Source organism: Dermacentor silvarum, chromosome 11 (genome assembly GCF_013339745.2).
Source record: "Dermacentor silvarum isolate Dsil-2018 chromosome 11, BIME_Dsil_1.4, whole genome shotgun sequence".
NCBI lineage: Eukaryota > Metazoa > Arthropoda > Arachnida > Ixodida > Ixodidae > Dermacentor > Dermacentor silvarum.
The window spans coordinates 115,322,178-115,343,832 of NC_051164.1; the positions used below are offsets into that span (position 1 = coordinate 115,322,178).

Sequence of the window (21,655 nt, forward strand, 5' to 3'; positions counted from 1 at the left end):
CGCAGAACTGTTGTCGACGCCGTCGGCGTTTTGCGTGCGTTCGGTGGGCGGCGTTGGTGACTGTTGCCGGTGCATCTGGGGCGCCTACCGTCGCGCCTCTAACCTAAGCTGCTTCGCATTATCGCGTGCAGAGCCGCAGGGTTGCCATTCGTTGCGCAATCCAGAGACGAGCGTCGGAGAGGAGAGGAGGAATGCCGAGAGGAGAGATGAGACCAGGAGAGGAGGGGGAGGAGAGAGGAGAGGAGACAAGGAGAGGAGGGGGAGGAGGATGCGCATACGGGGAGGCCGTATGCTGTATGTGCGAGTGAAAGCGCGCGAGGGACGCGCGCTTTCACGGGGAGCGAACGCACGGCGGAGAGCAAACGCCACTTCTTCCGTCGCGCGAAAGGCCGTGGGGGGACGGGAGGGCAGGCGACGTTTAGCTGCGGCACCAAATGCGTATCTTGCGACCGGGCGCAAGGGGAACTGGCGACCCAATGTCCCACGCGAAAGGAGGACATGTAGCGGGAAGGCAGCGCGGGAGGGAGGGGTTGCGGCTTCTGCTCTGCAACTTGTACTTTGCGCGGCGCCGGGCGGTCGCGCGCACCGTAGCTTATAAGCGATCTGCAACACGGCTCCTACGCGCCGGCTCCTACACGGCTCCTACAGTATGCGCTGTGCTTTCGCCGCTCAGATTCCGTTGAAGCGATAGACCACATGAACCTTCGCTCGCTTCTGCTGGCGCGCTTGCTCACGCCAGCGTTTTGACAGCGGTTGTGTGCGGTGACACAAACAACGCGCAGAATTGTTGACGGCGGCGGCGTTTTGCTCACGTTCGCACCGAACGCTCGCGGCGTTGGTGACGTGTTTATGAAGAACGTGCCAACCTTTGCCGTGCACCCTATGGGGGTGTACCGTAGCTACCATAAGGCCATGGTCCCCGTGGTGACTAAATAAATGAAAACCACCGGATTATATATATTTCTCATTCTTTAGTAGTTCAAATAACCAATTACACGATCACGTCTTCGTTACACGATCGCCCTTCCACTGGGTTGGAGAAGGAAGGCAGTGGAATGGCTGACAGTTTTTTGTATGGAATTAGACGCGCAGTGCGTTTGGCTGCAAAAGCAACGAAGCCAAGTGGGCGCACCGTCACTATCTGCCGGAGTCTGGTTCTGGCTCCATGCATAACACCGTAACACCACCCATAACACATAGTACAACATAGTGCCACAACAACCACACTCCCAAAGCATGCTAAACACACTCTTCGATAGTATAACCGGGGTCGGTTCTACCGAATTTTTTTTAAATGCGAAGCATTTCTTGGCGAACATTTGCCACTGAGAATCGGTCTGTCTGTCTGTCTGTCTGTCTGTCTGTCTGTCTGTCTGTCTGTCTGTCTGTCTGTCAAAAACGCAGTGCAATATCGCAGTGTTTGTTTGTCTCCGTTGATTGCTTGCTGCTGCGCTCATAGTGACCAACACGCCCAATGACAAGCAACCCCGATCACGTCGCAGGGGCCCCACGATCCATGGGCTCCGCGTTCGGCCCGCTTTGAGACGGGTGCGGCCCAAGTCGAGCCTGGAGAGCCGCGAGCGCCCGCGCTTCGCTCGGCGGCAGCCGCCACTCCACCGGCGGCCCGCGGCGCCGTACCAAGGCGCCACCGGGGCCCAGAGCAGAGCAGGCCTGTGGCGCCGTGTCTGGGCGCTGCTGGGCTCCAGCCAGCGCAGCACCATGGACGAGGATTTCTCCCTGGACGAGTTCGAGCAGCAGCAGCTGGAACGCGAGAGGCGCCGCATCATCCTCGACCAGGTGAGCCACGACCGTAAGGTCTTTGACTGCAGCACTCTCCCTGTCTCATTCCACACACACACACACACACACACACACACACACACACACACACACACACACACACACACACACACACACACACACACACAACACACACACACACACACACACACACACACACACATACATACATACATACATACATACATACATACATACATACATACATACATACATACATACATACATATACTACACTATACATATATATATATATCATAGAAAGCCAACAAACATAGACACCAAGAACAACATAGGGGAGATTACTTGTACTCACTAATTGAATTAAAGAAATTATAAATTAATGGAAATTAAAGTGGATGAAAAAACAACTTGCCGCAGGTGGGGAACGACCCCACGTCTTCGCATTACGCATGCGATGCTCTTACCATTGAGCTACCATGGCGCCGTTTTTCCATCCACTTTCTGCGCTATTTATGTTTTACTACTAGAACTAACCGTGGGAGTGTTAGCCAGCGCCACCACTCACAAACCTTGGCGGCGGATGTGGAAAATCCTTTTCTGCCGCAGGCGTCACGAGTACGTGATCTTTTTGGGTGGAGGCAGCATGTCAATAAACCCACATATGCTACCTGAAGGCATCAATGTTGTCCGTACTCGAGACCCTCGTTATGTAATGAACGAGAAGACAGGGAACCGAGGGGCCCGATTTTATTAATTATATCATAGGAAGCCAACAAACATGGATACCAAGAACAACATAGGGTAAGTTACTTGTACTCAATAATTTAATTAAACAAATGATAAATTAATGGAAATGAAAGTGGATGAAAACACAGAACGTGGGAAAGCTTACACCGATCCCCTTAAACACAGAACGTGGGAAAGCTTACACCGATCCCCTTAAAGTCGGCTTCACTTTTAAAACAGAAATGCATTGCTGGGAAGACGTTTTTCCAGGGGCAATATAAGTCGTCTTATATTAAAATTTGAAGGCCCTAGGACCCTTTTTTATTATTTTGTTAATTGTTTGCTATTGCCCCGACGCGCGCGCGCGTCCAAAACGCATTAGGCAGGCTAAGTCCCAATTTGACCTGCCGTAGGGTGCCTCGATGCCCAGCGCCGCCATAGTGAGTCACACGAGCTGAGACTCAGCTACGCTTGCGTTCATAGATAGTGTTACTCGCGGCGCACTTCCAAGTGCTTTGCCTTGATAAGGATTTTTTTTATCGGTATCGCATCTGCACATCTTTATAACCAATAGCCGTTAACTCGTCGAAGGTCCAAGACGTAAATGTATGGCGCCGGGAGCATGCCCCAAGTTGCCTAATTCAATTTACATTTAATATGCCGTGTGTATGTCTGAAATACGCACTATTTTTTTTCTGCGCTTCGATGCTTGGTATATAAGGTTTGCGACCCCCTGTGTGTGGAAGTTTTTCTTTTTCGCTGTTGTGTTTTGGTTTACACGTCACGCCTCCTTTACCGTAGCCAGCCACTCGGCCACGGCGGTTAGTTTCCCTTGCGTTGCGCGTGCTCTTCGCGTTCGTTGCAATTATTTGACGATATCTACGCGCAATTTTGCTTTTTTTTGCCCACAAAACTGTGTGCTGACAGGATTAAGCTGGTGTAAAAATAACTGCGATGTGAAAGTAAGGTTTAGTTAGTGCTGTAGAGAAACATGTAACGTAACTTGTCTGTGTCAATCTTGCGTAGTGCACACAAGAAAGCAAACGATGCACAAAATACATTTACTTATAATGTCTAGTACAATCAATCATGAAAGAGATATGTACATGAAAACTATATGTACTGTGTGGCGCCTGAAGGTTATGTTGAAAGACGAGATAAAAAAAAAATCGCAAGGTAGGCTCGACACACACAATTCGGGATTAGTGAGAGTTTTTTTTATTTATTCATTACATTGGGGGGGGGGGGGTTCAAGTGAGTACGTCAACCTTATTACACACAATATAAATCGAAAACAAGAATGCAAACAAGAAAACGCAACCGCGGGTAATATTAATCAAGATATCCAGCCAGAATACATCAGCTACCATCGAATACGTCGCATCAGCCAAACACATCGATGGCGAGTACAGAACATTTTATAAATAACCATTAGAACACTGATAACTACATTGAAAAAATAAACAACACTGCATACATATCGCGTACAAAAACCGTAAATGAAACTAAGACAGTCAAATACAGATTAGCAATATTTTTCACTTCGAAAATATAGTCCATGATGATGTAGGGCTGTTGACTTTAACAGACGGCGCCCATCCTGTCGATTTCCCTCGTACTGGTCCTCTTCAAAGTGTTTCTAAGTACAAGTAAAACAACAAAAGTGATTATTGATATGAAAAGTTGCCTTGTAAATACAGAGAACCCATTACAGTGCTTAAAAATAAATTTTCGCAGAAGTAATGCTGTATTACCTCGCTTCACACGTTTCGAAGAAATGCACAGGCTACAACAGACACCATGCCAGAAAGCGCCGAAACATTTTAGTGCCATGATGCCCCTTAACTCTACTACACCTGGGTATACCGTGCACAGGCATTTAAAGACCGTCACAGTACCCACTACGATCGGGAATGAGCACGAATGACCATCGGCTTACGAGCACCACGCTACAAATATATTCGTCTAAAAAATCAGCTATATAACGTAACAACCTGAGATCCGCAAGATATATGCTGAGAATAGAGAAAATCACAATGCTTCGCTTGCCACGTACACAACAGCCGCTCTCCCCAGAAGAAGCACTGCGTTCTTTAGTACCAAATAACGAGTAGCGAAAAAAGAAACTGAGGGAAAAAAAAAAAAAAAAACAAGAGACACACAATGTGTGCTTCCCGTGAAAAAGTAAAATAGGTGGTTTACATGATGATTTGTAGCTAATGTAAGGCTATTTCGCGGCGAAGCATTTTCGTCAGTTCTTAAAATAAGGGTACTACTCGCATAGACTGCGCCGATCAAAACGGCAAAAGCCTATGCGACGCGCGCTCGCAAACCATAGGCTACTCAGCATCGGTGCAGTGCTTAGTTCGTGAGCGAACGTAGGTACGTGAGCGAGGATCAGAGAATACTTTCTTATTTAAATGACAAACACGATGCGATAGTCTAAACTTTCTTGACACTTACCTCGCAAATGTAGGAGCTATCCGTTGCCTTCCAGTGATACCGCTTTACTTGGGCTTCCCATCTCTTCCTTCGCTCCGAGTCCCGGGGGAAGCGTAAACAACGAAGCCCTTTACGCTTCGATCCGGTGCACTTGGGAACACAACAGCCCGTCATGCCGACTCGATGCACTTGACAAGCTTGTCATTCATGCGGCTGAACACTGTCCAGCAAGTAGAAGCGTCAGCGAAGCATCCGCGCGCACTGTGTCTCGAACTAAGCACCCGCACCAAGCACTCGCAACCGCTCGCTGTGACTCAAGATGGCGTCGCAGCGAGAAAGCGGCGGCGCGGGTGCGGTCAAAGGTTGGCACCACCCTGAACGGCGGCGCTGGCATCGAGGCACCCTAACCTGCCGAGGATGTGAGCGTCATCTGGATAGGATTTTCGCAAGTAATCTACCTGAGCGCGCCGCTCTTGGTATGGTAGAAATGCTGGAAAAGGGGTTTGTGTTTGAGTTTCCTCGTAACAGAATTATGTTTTATCGTGCATTCAAATTACAATACGATGCCACCATGTCCGTAGGTTGTGGTTAAGTCGTACTTTACCATTTTTCTGACGGATTTCACTGTGAGAAATTCAATTTTTGTTCGCTAACACCACTGACCACGCGGTGGGCCTGCGCGGTCGGGGTGGTTCGGAATTGATTTTCTCCTTCACTGACACCTTGCGCCACGCAGAGGGCCTGCGCGGTCGGGGTGGTTGGGGATGATTTTCTCCGCCGCGAACGCTGACACCCACGCCGATATCGACGCCGGATTTTCTACGACACGGGGCCCTTAAGGGGTCCCTGAAACGGTTCGGACAAATTTTGTAGACGCGTAGGGTACATCTACAGTAAAACATAAAACATTCGAGTTACAATTTAAGTGAAGCGCCTCATATTAAGAGAGCTACGGACGATTACAAGTTATCCTACTACTACTAAGTGGTTTGTTTGAGAAAGGAAAGGTTAGCGCTCCTCCCTAGCCATGCATTTCCTCCTCAACTCGTTCGCCGAGTGATCGGTGCTAAGCTCCGCTTTCGCTGGCTCTACGTCATGTTGTGACGTGATGTCGTCTACTTCCGGTTATCTTGGAGCCAGCGCGCGAAGGCTCTCCAACTAAATCTCCAACCTCTCGCTAGCCGCCTGGCCGTCGATCCCCAGCGAGAGCGATCAAGCAGCGTGCGTTGCGAGCGTTCTGTCGCAGCGCCGAGCGTGTCCCGTATTCCGATAATGCCAGGCGAGCTGGGTGTTTTGACGGATAGGCAGAGGCGTGAACTAAAGCCCCTTCATTCTGGTGTGATGAAGGAGCTTCGTAGACATACGTGAGCGCCCTGATCGGCATAGAGTTACTGTATATGCGCCCTACGTGAGCGGCCTGATCGGCATAGAGTTACTGTATATGCATATACAGTAACTCTAGATCGGCATGCACGGTCCAGCCATCTGGTGGCGCAGAGCTTAAGCAGCCAAATACAGAGCTAATATTGCTGGAACCAAGTGTAAAAGATTTTAAACATAAAAAAAAAAGACAACGTGTTCACGATTACGCTTATTCCGAAAAATTTGAGCCAGCAGCAAAGCAGAAAAAAACTTAGTTACCGCTATATTAGCCATCTGTTTGGTTGAGCTTTGTGCCACCAGGTGGCTGCACCGTGCAAGCAGTTCACGTTTGCGCCTGCGTTCATCACGTAAAAAATAAACGTAAATCGTTGATTACACTTGGGCTTACCCGAATACCGGACACGCTAAACTGTACTGTGGTAGTAATCCTTCGGCGTGAAGTGACTGCCGCAAACGCGTAGATGCTGGTGCCGTTTGGATATACTCGTACAGTCCGGTGCGCTGCAGCCACTCTGCTCGTCTCCTGCCTTTGAGCGGGGCACGATGTCGCAGCTTGACATGTCGCCGATCGCTACGTTTGCAGCCCACAACGCAACAAGGGCGAACCATATGGTGATCGCGAAAAGAAAGAACCAACACTGACCGCGCTGCTCTCGTCAACACGGAGCACGTTGTAACACAAGCAGACGACACCTGTGGGCCGGAAGTGCTTTTAGTGTAGTAATACATGGCCTTGTGAATTCTCTTTCTGCTACTTTTACAGCGAAGCTGTTAAGGGCTCACCTTTCGATCGTCGCGTCCGGCAGTAGAAAAAAACTCTCATTGGCCGTATGCTGTATGTGCGAGTGAAAGCGAGCGAGGGCGAGGGACGCGCGCTTTCGCGGGGAGCCAACGCACGGCTGTTGAAAACCATCGCTACTACTGGTGAGGTGGTATATAATGCTTTATTGCTTTAGAGTAATGGTAGTAATGGTAATTTAGAGTACTGGAAGTAATGGTCATTTTGACAGCATGCAACCGGCCATAGCAGTGCTGCAACAACATTGAAATCAGTTGCTAGGCTGGTTCTTTTATATACGAAAGGCTAGGGACGTCACTCCTCACGTCGCAAGCTGCCATCGGCGTGGCAGCTGGCACAACAATCTTTACTGGGAAACGTAAGCAGGGAGCGCCACATGCTTTGCACTGTTATCAGGAGCACCTTATCATCAATTATGTGGTTCGGATGATTGTTTTGTGCTTTTTCTTTAATGAAACGTATGCTGTTCTGTATGTTGCATGCGTGATTCCAAAGAACGGATGCTGACACGAAAAATACCGGCCAAATAGAAGCTAACGGCTTCGCTGTAAAAGAATCTTGTCACTTCAGCTTCAAGTTGACAAAGGATCTCGCTACCTTTGGGCAGTGCTTTCGTAAGATACATAGTCTGTAACCATGGCGATCCACTTATTCCCAGATGCTGACATAAGAAAAGGCCAGAAGTCCATTCTGACCCGCTGAAAGTCAGCGAGGGAGTTTGACATGCTGTAGTTATCCCTATCTTGGTGGTGTCCTGCAAGTGCCCATGCCTGGCCTCCCCCGACCCCTCCGCGTACCCTCACCCTGCTTCACATTTTACAGCAATTGCTATTACGGGCTCACTCCCCTGGTCATTTTGATGTCCACTGGTGTTGTCCCTGAAATCCCAAAATTCTTTGCCAGATAATTACAAGGAAAAATTCTCATTGTACCGCGAGGATTCGAACTTACGCCAACAAATTGGCAGCCCAGGATTACACCTCTCAGCCACTCTGCCTTTTTTGTTCTTACATGGTATTTATTGCATCGAGTGTATACCACTGTATGCGAGAACTGCTCAAGCACTAGCCATCACATTGCACTTCGATGGCCTGAAAAGGACCTATAAAGCACTATGTCTACAGCTCAAATCCAAATTACGAAATCCCCCTGAGCTGAGGCAAGTGTTATATTAGACAAATGGGAAGCTGCATCAGACTGGCTTGAGGGAGCATGCTAATAGCATTTGTAAAGCAGACGGCATATATCTTCCCGCACATTGCAAAGCCTGCATATGCGTGTCTGGTTTTGAGCAAGCCGAGATTGTAGGCAAGAGCAGAGATCAAATTGAGAGATAATTATTGGAGGCGTTTCTTACCAGAAAAAAAGGCAACTTCTGTTGGTGACACATCGATTACATTGGTTTTTTTTTTTCGGAAGTGTGCTTTTTCGAGAGTCGGATATCGTGATGCTGTGTTTCTACGTAACGCATTCTGTACTCTGCACGTGCGTGGAAGTCCTTTTTTTTGTGTCTGTCTGCTAATAACAGTTGGTAGTTGGCGCTTCTCTCTCTCTCTCTCTCTCTCTCTCATTTTTCCTGTTCCCTTGCTTCATGTTCTTTGCGCCAGAAATAATATGTTAAGACTAAGCACCAACTTGCCCAAGAACAAGTTCCCCCATAATCAGCTTCGCCACAATACAGCAGTGTTTTGCTGTGAAGCATACACAATGTATTGCGGTCGAGCACATTCACCATGCAGTGAAGCATACCAAGAGGAGAAAGGGGACTCGCGCGCGATAAAAAAAAAAAAAAAAAAAGCAGGCGAGCATTGCTTACGCGGTTTTCAAACCCGAACAGGCAATGTATATTACCGTAATTCAAGCTAATTTGCGTACTTCTGTGGCCTAGGCCTGCGAGTGCTCTTTTGCGTGATTACGTCTTGTTCAGTACTGACAAAGACAAGTCCCCGGTCGAAACGTTGGCTCCAGCGACATTCCTTGTTCGACCACTGAAAATAAGTATTTCATTGCGTAAGTAAGTATGGCAAAATCGAGGCAATGTTTTATTTAAAATCATCTTTCAAAAATCACCGTGGTTGCTCAGTAAGATTCTTTCCTCCATGCTCGGTAGTGTAGGTAGCGCCAGTGGGACGCGGCTGTTGTGCTTGGCCAATGACTTGGCGGTTCCGAAACTATTTGCCTTTCGGTTGGTTCGCTGTATGCGCGCCAAAAGTGAGCGGAAGTTGCCAAACGTTTGAGCGGGACACTCAGACTCGATTTTGCGAGAACGTCAGCGACAACACCGTGTAATTTTGTTAAGTTCTCTTGCTGCGTGACTAAAATGTTGTGTAATTTAAGGCCACGTTGCACGATCTGAACGGCACAAGTAACTGAGTTGGTTTACGTTTCGAATTGTCGCGTTTCGGGCGTATATATAATTATTGACGTACGTTGTCTCAAACTGATCTGATTAGCCACTGCACGCAGACTTTTTGATCAGTTTTCAACGTGAGTGCAGTGCTGGGCTTAATGCCGAGAACACGAGCTGTGAGTTCTGTCAGGCCCCGCACACTCTCGAGTTCACCAAATGGCCAAAGAGGGCGAAAAATTAACCGCGGCGCGTTCCAGCATGATGCGCGCAAGTGGAGCTACTATAATTTGGTCGCATACTTTAATTCGTATTTTTTTCTGCTAGGGGCGCTCAACGCGGCTCAATATTTGATCTATTAATGTACATATAATAACCGACAAGCATAGTTACGGTGTCATTTTTTTTACAAAATGAGCAGTCTATTGTTTTTATTGGACTTCGGTTAATGAAAGTCCGTGCTGTGTTACTTGAATAAAGGTTTTGAGGCCTCACTGACGTGTGATCAGCAGCAGCCCACTGGTATTGATTGCAGTCCGTGCCGTTTATCGATTCAAATTGTACGGCGGTAATATTTGCGAACGGGGTGGTAGTTTCGTTTGAGCAGCATCACGCAGGTTCGTTTTAATTAGATATCAATAATATATCACCCAGTTTATGCGTCCAACATTCGATAGCTGCCACCAAGCGAACGTGTTTAAAGACGGTGAACTTTATCAGCTGCGGCGTTTCACGGTTTCACTGGCATAACGGCTGCATGCAACGGCTTCCGCCGCTAGCGATCTGCCGCGTCTGGCCGCGTAATGACGTGTTGCTTGAAAAAAAAAAAAAAAAAGGGGGGGGGGGGGAGGGGGTGCTAGCCAGCGCGAAAATCCATCGCTGGAACCGAGCACAGTCGGCTTGAAGACTACCCACGAAAGCGGATTAACCTTGCTGCCCCTGGGCGTGTGCGCCGGTGAGTAAAAAAGCAGTGCTTCGCATTTTCAACTTTGAATTTCTTTGTGTGCGAGGCGGATAAAACAGATTCCTGTAGTCATTTCTTAAAAGTAGAAAATAGTAATAATTATAAATTTGTTGCCCTTCCAAAGCAATTCAAACCAGGCTCTTGCTATTTTGCCAAGTTGCTAAAGCTGCTAACATGAGTACAGCATAAATTATGAAGTTTTCGCTGTTTCTGCACCACGATAAATTCACTCACATTAGTGACAAATGTACTTCCGGTGATAACAGTTAGATTAATTGCATTTGAGATATAATAAAATGAATGTGTTTATTACTAGTATCTGGCAGAAACAATTGTCATCTAATCGAGGCATGACTAAGCACAGCCTCACACAAGGACACCACTCGAAGAAATGCACACTCAAAACAGTTGTGTGTGTGTGTGTGTGTGTGTGTGTGTGTGTGTGTGTGTGTGTGTGTGTGTGTGTGTGTGTGTGTGTGTGTGTGCGCGCGCGCGCTTTTCTGTCATTGAGCGTTTTGTGCACTGTTCTTTGTCATACATGAATCACAAACTCACCCACACTTCCACCATATTAATTGAGGCTCTTTTTTCGACTCCAGCCTCCAAGACGCTGCTCATATTTGGACTCATCCCTTTGGACTGTATTGTCTCTGGACGTACAAGTCAACAGTGAACGTGTCACCACTGGAAGTAACATCAAGGGCCAGAATCCTCACAGGGTATGCTTCTGAACACTTCAACTAGAACCGTGATTAGTTCATTTTTGGGACTAACTTTTGTTTCACCATTTTTTGCTTGCATGTGTGTCATGGCTTCGTCATTTCTCTTTTCAGGAAGACGGACAAAAGAGAGATTATTGGTCTGCAAGCTGCCCACGCTAAGCCTCAAGAAGCTCAACTGTCACCATAATGACAACAGGTCTTCTTGAACTACGTGCCTCACCATGAAATTTTTGCAAGTTTACCAGATAGAGAGGCGTGAGCTCTATTAGGAAAGCAGCAGTCTACAGTTCTTTATCGTACCGAGCGGGAATGAGAAATTTGACATACAAGCTTAGTTGCTTTCAAGGGCGTTTTATGACAATCGGAGAAGTAACATGTTGAGTCCCAGCTTGTTTCTTTACCGGTCATTATAATCATGACGACCAGAACAGAAACAATGTAGGAAGCTCCTACTTGCTAACGCACAAACTTGTCATCATCTCTTTGCAAATAAGATTGACGGGCGTTAGTAGCACGAAGTATCACAGTGCTCCCTCACAACGATAATTTGTTACATGAAAATGCAAAGAATTTTAACACGATCAAAAGCGCTCAATGCAATTTTATTGCAATTTTAAGGAAATGATACTTCATGTTGACTGAAACTCTGGCAGTCACTTTTGATTTTATTATTATATTTTTTTTAATTTAAAGTACCCTAAGGGCCACATGGCATTAAAGAGGTTAGTGGTTACGAAGTGGTAGAGTTAAACAAGCAAGCGCAGTGAGTTCTTGTAACATAATGATTCTCCTGATTATACAATGTTAGCTAATGTTTTGCAAACAAGTTTGTTATCTGTGAGTGCTACGATACTTGGTGGTTCTATTTTTGAGATGTACGGGGGATGAAGGATTGAAAGAAAGACTCTGTGTTACATGAATCGATTCCTACCTTACTGCGATGATCTGCGCTGTTTGAAATGCATTGAGGCCGCAGTATGAAGTCGTCATGAAGTGTGGTGTGATGGAAAATTTTACGAAATAGCAAAAGACGGGCGACTTTGTGGCGATTAGCTAGTGGAGTAAGTGCTAGGTTGGTTTACATTGAGGTTATATTCGCAGTACGGTTATAATTAGAAATAATGAAACGAGTAGAGATATTTTGTACTAGTTCAAGTGAAGTAATAAGATTAACGTGACTAGGATCCCGTATTGCAGATGCATATTCAAGTTTCGAGCGAACTTGAGTATTGTAAAGCTGTAGTTGTAGACGGTGCTTTGGGAAAGTTGCGCCGTAAGTACCCGAGCATGTGATAAACATTGCTAATGACGTACTCTATAATAATAGTGCAATTTAAGTTATTTGTAATGTGTACACCGAGATATTTATATGACATGACAAAATTTAAGGGAAGGTTGTTAACATGACAAGTGCTAGGATTATAACTAGATCTGGATACACGCATTATTTTACATTTGTTTACTACAAGAGGCTCATGTACAGTTTGCATGAAATTAACTACGCTAGCCCTGCATCATAAGAGATAGCTAGAAAAGGCAAGCTCTCACAACCGGCCAGTCTATTTCACACTTCACAAACTTGAGAAATCACTAAAAACAATTTTTCTTGCTCTTCAAACAGCAGATGACAAACCCGAGCACAGTGTGCTCCCAAAAAGATTTTGAAATGTACTCGCAGATAAGTTCGGCTTAACATTCAGCGAATCAACAGTGGACGAGGAGAGGAAACCTCAGCGTGGGAACTTGTCTTCGTCTCGGCCCTCACAAATATGTTTGCTTGGCGAAACGGTGGCTCCAAGCTGAGGCTTCCCTTGCTCACCTGTTACTTAACTGAAGTGTTCATCTCTTTGCAACCTCTTTGCCTTGTTTGAATACATATACCGAGATTTTTTTTCAACATGAAACCGCAAATTGCATTTTCCAAGGATCTGTGAGCATTAATTGGGCTTGCTTATATGTTGATTTAGTGTCCTTCTTTATTCACACAATATTTGCAGAAGTGGTTGTCCTACTTGCAGAAAGCACTGCTTCTCCATAACGTTCTTGTTTCCCTAAGGATCTGTGAGCATTAATTGGGCTTGCTTATATGTTGATGTAGTGTCCTTCTTTATTCACACAATATTTGCAGAAGTGGTTGTCCTACTTGCAGAAAGCACTGCTTTCTCCATAACGTTCCTTGGTTTCCCTACGAGTACTCCACTTGTGTCAAAGCCTTTACTGCCGCACCTGAACACTAAATGTACGTGCAGCAGAAGAATATCAAGAGCAGACAATATGTGCTGTAAACTTTAGCATAACGTCCCTCCCCCCCCCCCCCCCCCCCCCCCCCCCCACACACACACACACACACACTTCATGCCTCTCGCCAATGTGTTATGAGAGCAATGGGACATGACAGCTCGAGCTTATCTTCCTGACAGTACATTTTTGATGAGCAATTTTTAATGTTCTTTTCTTTATTCTAGTTGAAATCATCCAACGCAGAGAATATGAAACGTCAAGCAGCACTGTACGCAATACAAGTACGAGGATAGCTCGGCATAAATATCGGTATGAAGCTTCGTTCTGCCTGCTTTAGCGGTACGCCGAACACGATGAGAAAACTTCGCTCGATTTCAGCTTTGGGTTCCATTAAATAGATGGTTATCTGTGTTTCTGTATGTAGTAAACTCAGTGACGGACAACATTCCACCTGACTTGTACAAGAATTGTGAGCATGTACTGCTTCATTCACCATTGACAATAAACAATGTAAGCTTACTCGTTTGAAGTATTTTATTGCCAGTTGAGGCGTCTCGGTCACCTGGCGACATAATAAAGATATTTGTAGTCATGTTAGAGTATACAGTACACACGAATACAAAACGCGCAAAACCCCAGCGAGCGAGCAGCGCGACGAGCCCCAGGTACAACATTCTAGCTACTGTACCCCAGGAACCGCTACCGTAGCGGCCATATTGCTCACCACGTAATGATGATCACGGTGTAAAAAGATAGGTGCTCCGACGGCGCGCCAGCGCTGGGGCGAGAGCGGCCACTTCGTGTGACCGGAATTGAGCGCCGCCGCTAGAGGCAGCACGTGTTCAGGAGGCCTTGGAGAAGCGGCACAACAGTGGATAATTTATGACCTCCGTCAGCATTTAAACACCCATACCCAAAGATATGCAATTTTTCGTTATTTAGACGCGAAATCCTGAGCAGGTAGAAGGTTTCGTGCCACTTACAGTCAAAATACCGTCATTTCGAACACGAGAGAGACGAGCTGACGGCGCGCTGCGCTTACCGCTGCTCGCCGCGTCGGAATCAATTGGAATGTCGGCAGAAATATAAAGGGACGTTCCTCCAACCAAGTAGAGTCGTTTTAAGCAGGCGAACGACATATATTCATCGAAATAAAGCACTTCTGCCCATAAAAGCGCCAGCAAATCGAGCGAAAAAGTGGCCCCCAGAACAGGTGCTGCCCCTTGCGGCAACGGCGTGCGTAGAGTCACACTAATAGCGTCCTCGATCATCTTGCCCCGGGGTTGCCCCGAAACCAGAATGGTGCGCTGTGCACCGCGGTGGTGGCGCACTGCGGAGGGTCAACATCGAGGACAAAACTGCACCTCGTGCAGATGCTTGCATGAAGTGCCACTTTGCCCCTGGCGCGCAAAACGTGCGCAAAACGCGCACGCGCACGTTTTATTGTTTGCAGGAGCAGAGGATACGCGGCAAGCACTCGAACCTTGTCAAACTGCGTGCTCCGACATACCTGGTTACAAGTACACACCAATGGATTTTATAGTTAATGGCAAGAGACATAATGTGGCGATGTCGGTGGATGAAATGAACGATTTTATGGCGAGTAAGTATTCGTTTTTAGCAACGCACGCGCGGGGAGTCGAGCGTATTGTCAGTAACACAGCGCGGTGCGCTTCTGCGGCCCGCTTCCAGCAAGTTCTAGTAGCACAAAGATGGGGAGCCAAATAATCTCCCTACTCCGGTGTCGTCGAGGCGCCTGACGACCCGTTCAACGAAGCTGTCCACTTTCGGCGGCTTTTCACCACATTGTTTTTGGACGAGGTCGATCAGCATGTCGTCTTTGCTGTCAGACGAATTTGAAGAAAGCTCATCGATTCCGGCAACTACCAGCGCTTCCTTTCTCATTGCCGACATCTCGACTACTTAACTCCGTCAACTCCGTGCAACCGCAGCTATCGGGCCAGAGCGTGCGCGGTTCCGCAGTCGGCGGTGCGCGCGCGTCCCGCAGTGCTTGCTGGGATTGCACCTCGGCACACCGCCGATTTTCTCGGTGCGAGACGGGCTAACGGAAAACCGCCCCAACCGGGTGCGCTTCCGGTGATCGAGTATGGTCGGTGCGCACCGGTGCGGTTGATCGAGGATGAAAGTGCGCACCAAGGCGCCCCGGTGCGCACCGGTGCGGGCGATCGAGGACGCTATAAGTGGCCGCGCCTCGCGCCGCCGTCGGATCACCTTCCTTCTTACACCGTGATGATGATAGTAGTTTTTATTCTGACAGCGCCATCTCTCGGTCGCATACTTTAGTTCACAACGCCACCGCTACGGTTATTTCCGTTGCACTGTGAAAGGTACAGTTTCCATTCCCAAAGTTTGGTTCTGTCACTGGATCGATCGTAAGGTGTTCGATCGCTAGCTGTCTCCTGTTTTACTGTACTGAAATATACAGTGATTCAGAGGAGAGGAAATCGACGCTGTCACCTATTACCCTCATGGGAACATGACTCATGACGAGCAGTAGTCGAACAAGGAATGTCGCTGGAGCCAACGTTTCGACCAGGGGACTTGTCTTTGTCAGTAGACTCAGTACCACGGAGTAAGATAAGACAGGAGCGCCGACTGCGCTCGTCTGGAAGGGACACATTCTGAAACGCCGGTTCCTGCTTAACAGCGTGTTCGCCAGATGGCGCTACGAATGAGGAAAAACTTCAGGAAAAACTCTGCAGCGGAGAGGCGGGCCCAAGAAACCGAAGGGGCAAAGGCGCGGGGATTCTCTCGCGGCGCCTGCTTGCCTATCCGTTTTGTCGCCTGCTCCGCGCACGCCCTGACGCCTGTAGCGCGCATAGTTCTTGCGGTTCACGGAGTGACGTTAGCAGGAGAAACAAGTCATGTATCACTTTATTTAATTTATTTTACAGAGGCCAAATGCAGGACATTTTACAGGTGGCCCACGTGGAACTTTACAAGGCACAGGAACAGAAAATAAACAAATTACGGAAACTAAGACGGAAAGAAAAATTATAGCAAATGGTAAGGCGATATAATGGCAGTTCGGGTGGTCTCAAGCAATGACAGACGACAGCCAAAAGAAGCTTGTATGGAAAAGCTGACGTTTATCACTCTTTTTATCTGAGCACGCATCATGTGCTAAGATGCTTCGCTTGATTCTTTGTTTCTCGCGGTGCTTCTCGTGTCGCCCGGTTCTCTTGCGAGCAGAATCGCCACATTCTCACTAAACAGAATAATTGGGAATTCCTGCCAGTGTTTCCTGCTTATTCATTCACAAGAGAAGCTCTGATTATGTGTCTGCATAACGGGGGGAATCATCTCGAAGGCAAGGCTGAGAATTTACAGGGTAGCCAGCCGGTATTTACACTGGCTAACCCCCTTATCTTTCTTTCCCTTTCTCTCTCTCTGCATTACGGCATGTCTCTGGACAAGGAAAGGCACCTGCACTGTGTGTAGTTGTAGAGAAATTTAAATTGAGCTCCTCCCGTCCTTCCGCATTGGCGTCTTCTGGTTCCTCCTGGAATTCAGCATCATTGAGCTACGCCAGGCTTCCCTAAACAAATTGAAGGAACTGCTCCGCTTCGAAGTCGAGGCACTTTCTTTACATCTAGTAGGACATCGCCTTTGTCTTTGCTGAAGTAACTATCAATAATAAGCTGCTTCTCGAAGTGTCGCGCACATATTTTGTCCATTGCTTTAAGCGCTCGCTTACTTTCAGGAATTTATTGACGCCACTGGTGCAGTAGTTGAAGATCAGATGACGCCGCGAAGAGCGAAAGCTTCTCGCGTCCTTTGCCATACCCAGATTTACAGCCGGGAACAAAACACTGTCCTGTTGCTCAGTCTCTTCACGCACAAGTATCAAGATACCTTATTCCGTCAGGCATGAATAAAAATACTGCAGACATGGTAAACAAAGCGAGGAAGACGAAAATTTGGCACCTTCGCTTCCGCGCAGACGTTGAGGAGTGAAAAACAAGTACTTCTATTGTGTCTTTTTGTACGGCATCATTTATCGTCTGTTTCCTCTAAAGACGTGTAAAAAGCGCTACCGCGTGTTTATTTGCGTTTTTATTATTTGTGCGCATATATTATTTGTGTTTGATTGCTGTCACGTTGAGGCGGACGAGGGCCCACATTTCTAGCAGACGACAAGCTCTACGCGTGCCGCCCCTCCGGTTCCGCGCTGCCGTCGCCACCGGCCTCCGCAACTCGGCGCATGCGCACACGGAAGCAAGCTGCTGAGTGTTTTCCACGCGCCTCGACAGGTGGCGCTACGCGATGACTAATTTAACGTTACACGGTTTGTCCCGAGCGAATGCGTTGCGCGGCGGCAGAGTCGGCGCTCCTGTTTATCTTACTCCGTGGTCAGTACTGAACAAGACGTGATCACGCAAAAGAGCACTCGCAGGCCTAGGTCACAGAAGTACGCAAATCAGCTTGAATTACGGTAATATACATTGCCTGTTCGGGTTTGAAAACCGCGTAAGCAGTGCTCGCTTGCTTTCTTTTTTAATCGCGCGCGAGTCCCCTTTCCACTCTTGGTATGCTTCACTGCATGGTGAATGTGCTCGACCGCAATACATTGCGTATGCTTCACAGCAAAACACTGCTGTATTGTGGCGAAGCTGACTATGGGAAACTGAGCAATATGCAACGGATTTAAGACCCTCGCCGTTGTAAATTCTGTGGCGAAGGATAAAGACAAGCTAGCTACATTGAAAGTTTGCGCAGACGTCGCTTCAGCACATTTATATAGAAAATGAACTCGTGGAGAAAGGTTTCGTAGACAGATTACAATACAATACAAAGGTTTGTGCCTTCAACAACTATGTGGCTAATGAGTCAAAGGTGACTATTGCAATCTTTCTGGGTCTTGCTGCCGCGACATTTTATTGCAAATCTATCTCTGTCACATGGGCAGATTGATATCAGTATGATCCTATTGTTTTAAGTGCGTCAGATGCCGTATATTTACAAGGGTGACTAAAGCTGCCGACGGCGTTACATGTATCCCAAGGACGCAACCACAATGTCTCCGCCCCGCATTCATGCCATCAGTTATGTGTGACACTCAAATGTAACTCATGGCGGGCTTCCTTGTACCACAACATGCCAGTTGAGGCCCTTTTTTGTACACTGAGGCCAACAAAGACTAGACGTTTTGTGCTGAGTCAAATATGCATCACCAACTGCACCAAAATTCTACTGTCCTAAAGCCCCGTCCCTTCGCATGCTTAGCTTTTGGTAAAAGGTGAAATCCGCGTTGGTTCGTTCTGATGGATCATTTTATTACGCCAGGAACTTGCTGTATTCATAGTAGTAGAAATAAAGTCTCTACCTGCGTTGGAATATCAAGTGCACTCACTCATTACTCCCCCTATAGCAACATCGCGGCAGGCGCTGTTACTATGCGATACTTCCTTGGCTGCTACTAAAAAAAAAATCTTCATTTGTCTGTCTGTTGGATGCAACTACAGCTCTGAACCACAGGATCTGCAGTCACAGAGCAACGTCCCCAGAATAAGTGAACATTTTTCACTGAAGAAACAACAAACAAAAGATACGGGTAAACTTAACGCTTAAGATTATCCACCGGGAAAACACGGTGAGGGCTGGTCTGGAGGAATAAATACAATGCATTTTCGGCTGAAAATAAAAAATGTACAAGAGCTGCGCCGTACTACGGATAAATAAAAACCGAGAACGCTGATCCCTACATAGAATACATTTTAATGGCGAGTCAGAGTTTCTGTGTTCTCGTTTTTGCTTTATCTCTGTAGATATACGTTTGTATATGTATAGATGTGAATATTCCTTGTGCTTCTGTAACCCATTTTTGTTTTTGTATTTGCCGTAACTGATGCCAGGGAAAGAGGAAGGAATCCCGTCAAGCAGCTGTCATGCAGCATTTTGTTCCTTGCCCCTGCATTTTTTTTCTTTGTAAGAAAAAGAGGGAAAATGCGAAAATAAAGTTGAAAGATGCTTTCAATGAAGTGCACCCGACGATATTGCATTCCCTCTGCATGTGAACCTCCTCCAGGCCGTGCGCCGCAAGACCATCGACAGCTGGGTGTCCTCGCGGTTGAGCGTGTTCGCCAGGCCATTGGACGAAGACGTGGCATACGACGACACCGAGGTGCCTGCTCCGGCGCCTCCTCTGCCGCCACGGAACCCGGGCAGCCAGAGGATCAGCTGGCCGCTCGGACGGCACAGCAGCTACGACTCGCCGCCGTCGTCACCCGCGCCGCCTCTGCCCACGTCAGCGGTGTCCTCGGGTGAGTTGGACAACGATTCACTTGCAGTCGTACCTTTGTATACCGAGGATTGCCAATCATTGGAGCACGGGAGCACACGTGCAATCTCGCCACAGTCTTGCTTAGTCTAACTTCTACCGGTCACGCGTTGCTCGCTGTGACAACTGTAGCGAGCCAAATGAACAGCCCGATCATTAGGCTTTTGCGCTTGCGATACATATGCTGTATTGCATCACATATCCTGTTGTACACATGCTTCTTGCATACCTTCGGAGTAGTATGACTTTACGACAGACGCGTGACAAGCTACGCTCATTTTGAGGCAATGACGGGGCTTTCCTTCCTTGCCGATTATAGCATGCTGGTGAATACTACGCTTTGCTTTTCAATGAAGAGCTTTCTCTCTCTCACTCTCTGATGCGTTGGTCAGTGCAGTAGTCGAAGCCGCATTGTGATCGCCTTGTGGCTTGCGGTCGACACTGGACCAGGCGAACAGGCGCATGGCTGTTAGCGGTTTGTGACCACTACCTCGGATTTTCGTGACGTGCAGAAGTTATTTGTACAAAAATCCCTAAGCCAAGAAGTCTCGCTCCATTTGTTGCGCATTTCGAAACGGTCACCTTAAAAGAGAATATAGTTGGTGAATTTTTGCGTGTTCATGGAATTACAGAACGACAATGTAGCTACAGGGTCGACATCTATCTGAGAAAGCGAAAAAGTGTACGATACATTGTTTGTGTCAGTACCAATACCCCAGGTAATCAAATTAATCCGCAGCCCTCTACTTCTGTGTCCCTCATTACGGGACGTTACAGTTACGGTACGTTAAACCCCACGTTTAGTTAAATTATTTAACATGTTAATACTCACTGTAGAGAAATAAGCCACCACTCCCACGGCTTGACCTGCTTGTCATTCTGTGAATACCGCAATAGTATGACACTTTCAACAAGATAGTTAGCTATTGGGCTGGTTGATGTAGAATGTTTAGAATGAAAACGGCACGAAAAATAGGACGATAGAGAGAGGCAGACGCAGCTAGAGCAGACACAGCACTGTTTCACAAATTCCGATGATTAGAAATTGTAGGTGCACTTAAGTTCTCCTGCCCAATGGAAACATTGTACATGTTGCGCTGAAAGTTCCAGTGTAGTTTCGTTTGCGTCCAGTCAAGATTTTGGAACTCGCGCGCCTTTCTCAAAGCTGGCGGCGACGTTACCAGGGGGCGCCATTTCCCGCCGCCGCTGACTGACCTAAATCGCAAGCAGGTGCTTTGGAGTGATACTAGATGGCGGTTGCGTAGCAGTGGAGCTGCCCCCCCTCTTCCCCCCCCCCCCCTTCCCCGGCTACGCCAGAAAAGAAATTTCTGGCTACGCCGCTGCTAGATGATGCCAGTTTACGGGTTCGCTTCAGGTTCCATGGTCTCTTGGCACACACCATTGATATAAGTGTCAATATATATAGCTGAAATATTTAAAAAAATAACGAGCTTGTTTGCACCAGCCGCCATCTCATTTCAAATGGATGCTCATGATATCTATTCATCCATCCATCCGTTAGTCTAATCTTAAACTGCAAAAGGGTGTAGAGTTTGGCTAGTTGGTTTATCTTGGAAGGCGTGGGAACTGCGAAAACAACGTGGACGCGGGCAAGATCGATGCGACATGTGAATTCAGGTCGATACAAAATAAACCATGTGATTAGCTGCAGGTCTGGGATATGCGTTTCCGCAATGTCCTGCGAAATACAATGCTGTTCTAGCAACTTTTGTCCCGCAGCGTATAGGGGAAGCTTTTGGAAAGCGTGTTAGTGCTAGAATTTCTACTAAATAGCTATGGCTTCATTACAGCCCAGCTTCAATTCTGTGGTTGCAAAGTATACCTTAAAATGAATTGACTTAGTGGAGCTTCCTTAAAGGCCAACTGGCAAAAGTATTTCCCTTTGGCTAAATTGGTTATAACTATGTGGTTTAGATTACTGAAGAAATCATGGCAAACCTTCAAG

At 47.2% G+C, this 21,655-nt stretch overlaps 1 protein-coding gene across 4 annotated transcripts in view; it reads left to right on the forward strand.

Moving 5' to 3' along the window:
- LOC119432873 (uncharacterized) overlaps nucleotides 1–21,655 on the forward strand; it is a 539,288-nt gene that overhangs the window by 299,608 nt on the left and 218,025 nt on the right. For 3 of the 4 annotated variants that reach the window (XM_037700023.2, XM_049659198.1, XM_049659197.1), the window contains exons 2-3: nucleotides 1,503–1,797; nucleotides 19,438–19,672. The exons of the other annotated variant lie outside the window; for it this stretch is intronic. In XM_037700023.2, coding sequence (XP_037555951.1) covers nucleotides 1,720–1,797; nucleotides 19,438–19,672 — 313 coding nt within the window. In that variant the 5' untranslated portion in view covers nucleotides 1,503–1,719. The remainder of the gene's footprint in view (nucleotides 1–1,502; nucleotides 1,798–19,437; nucleotides 19,673–21,655) is intronic. 4 annotated transcript variants of the gene reach the window in all.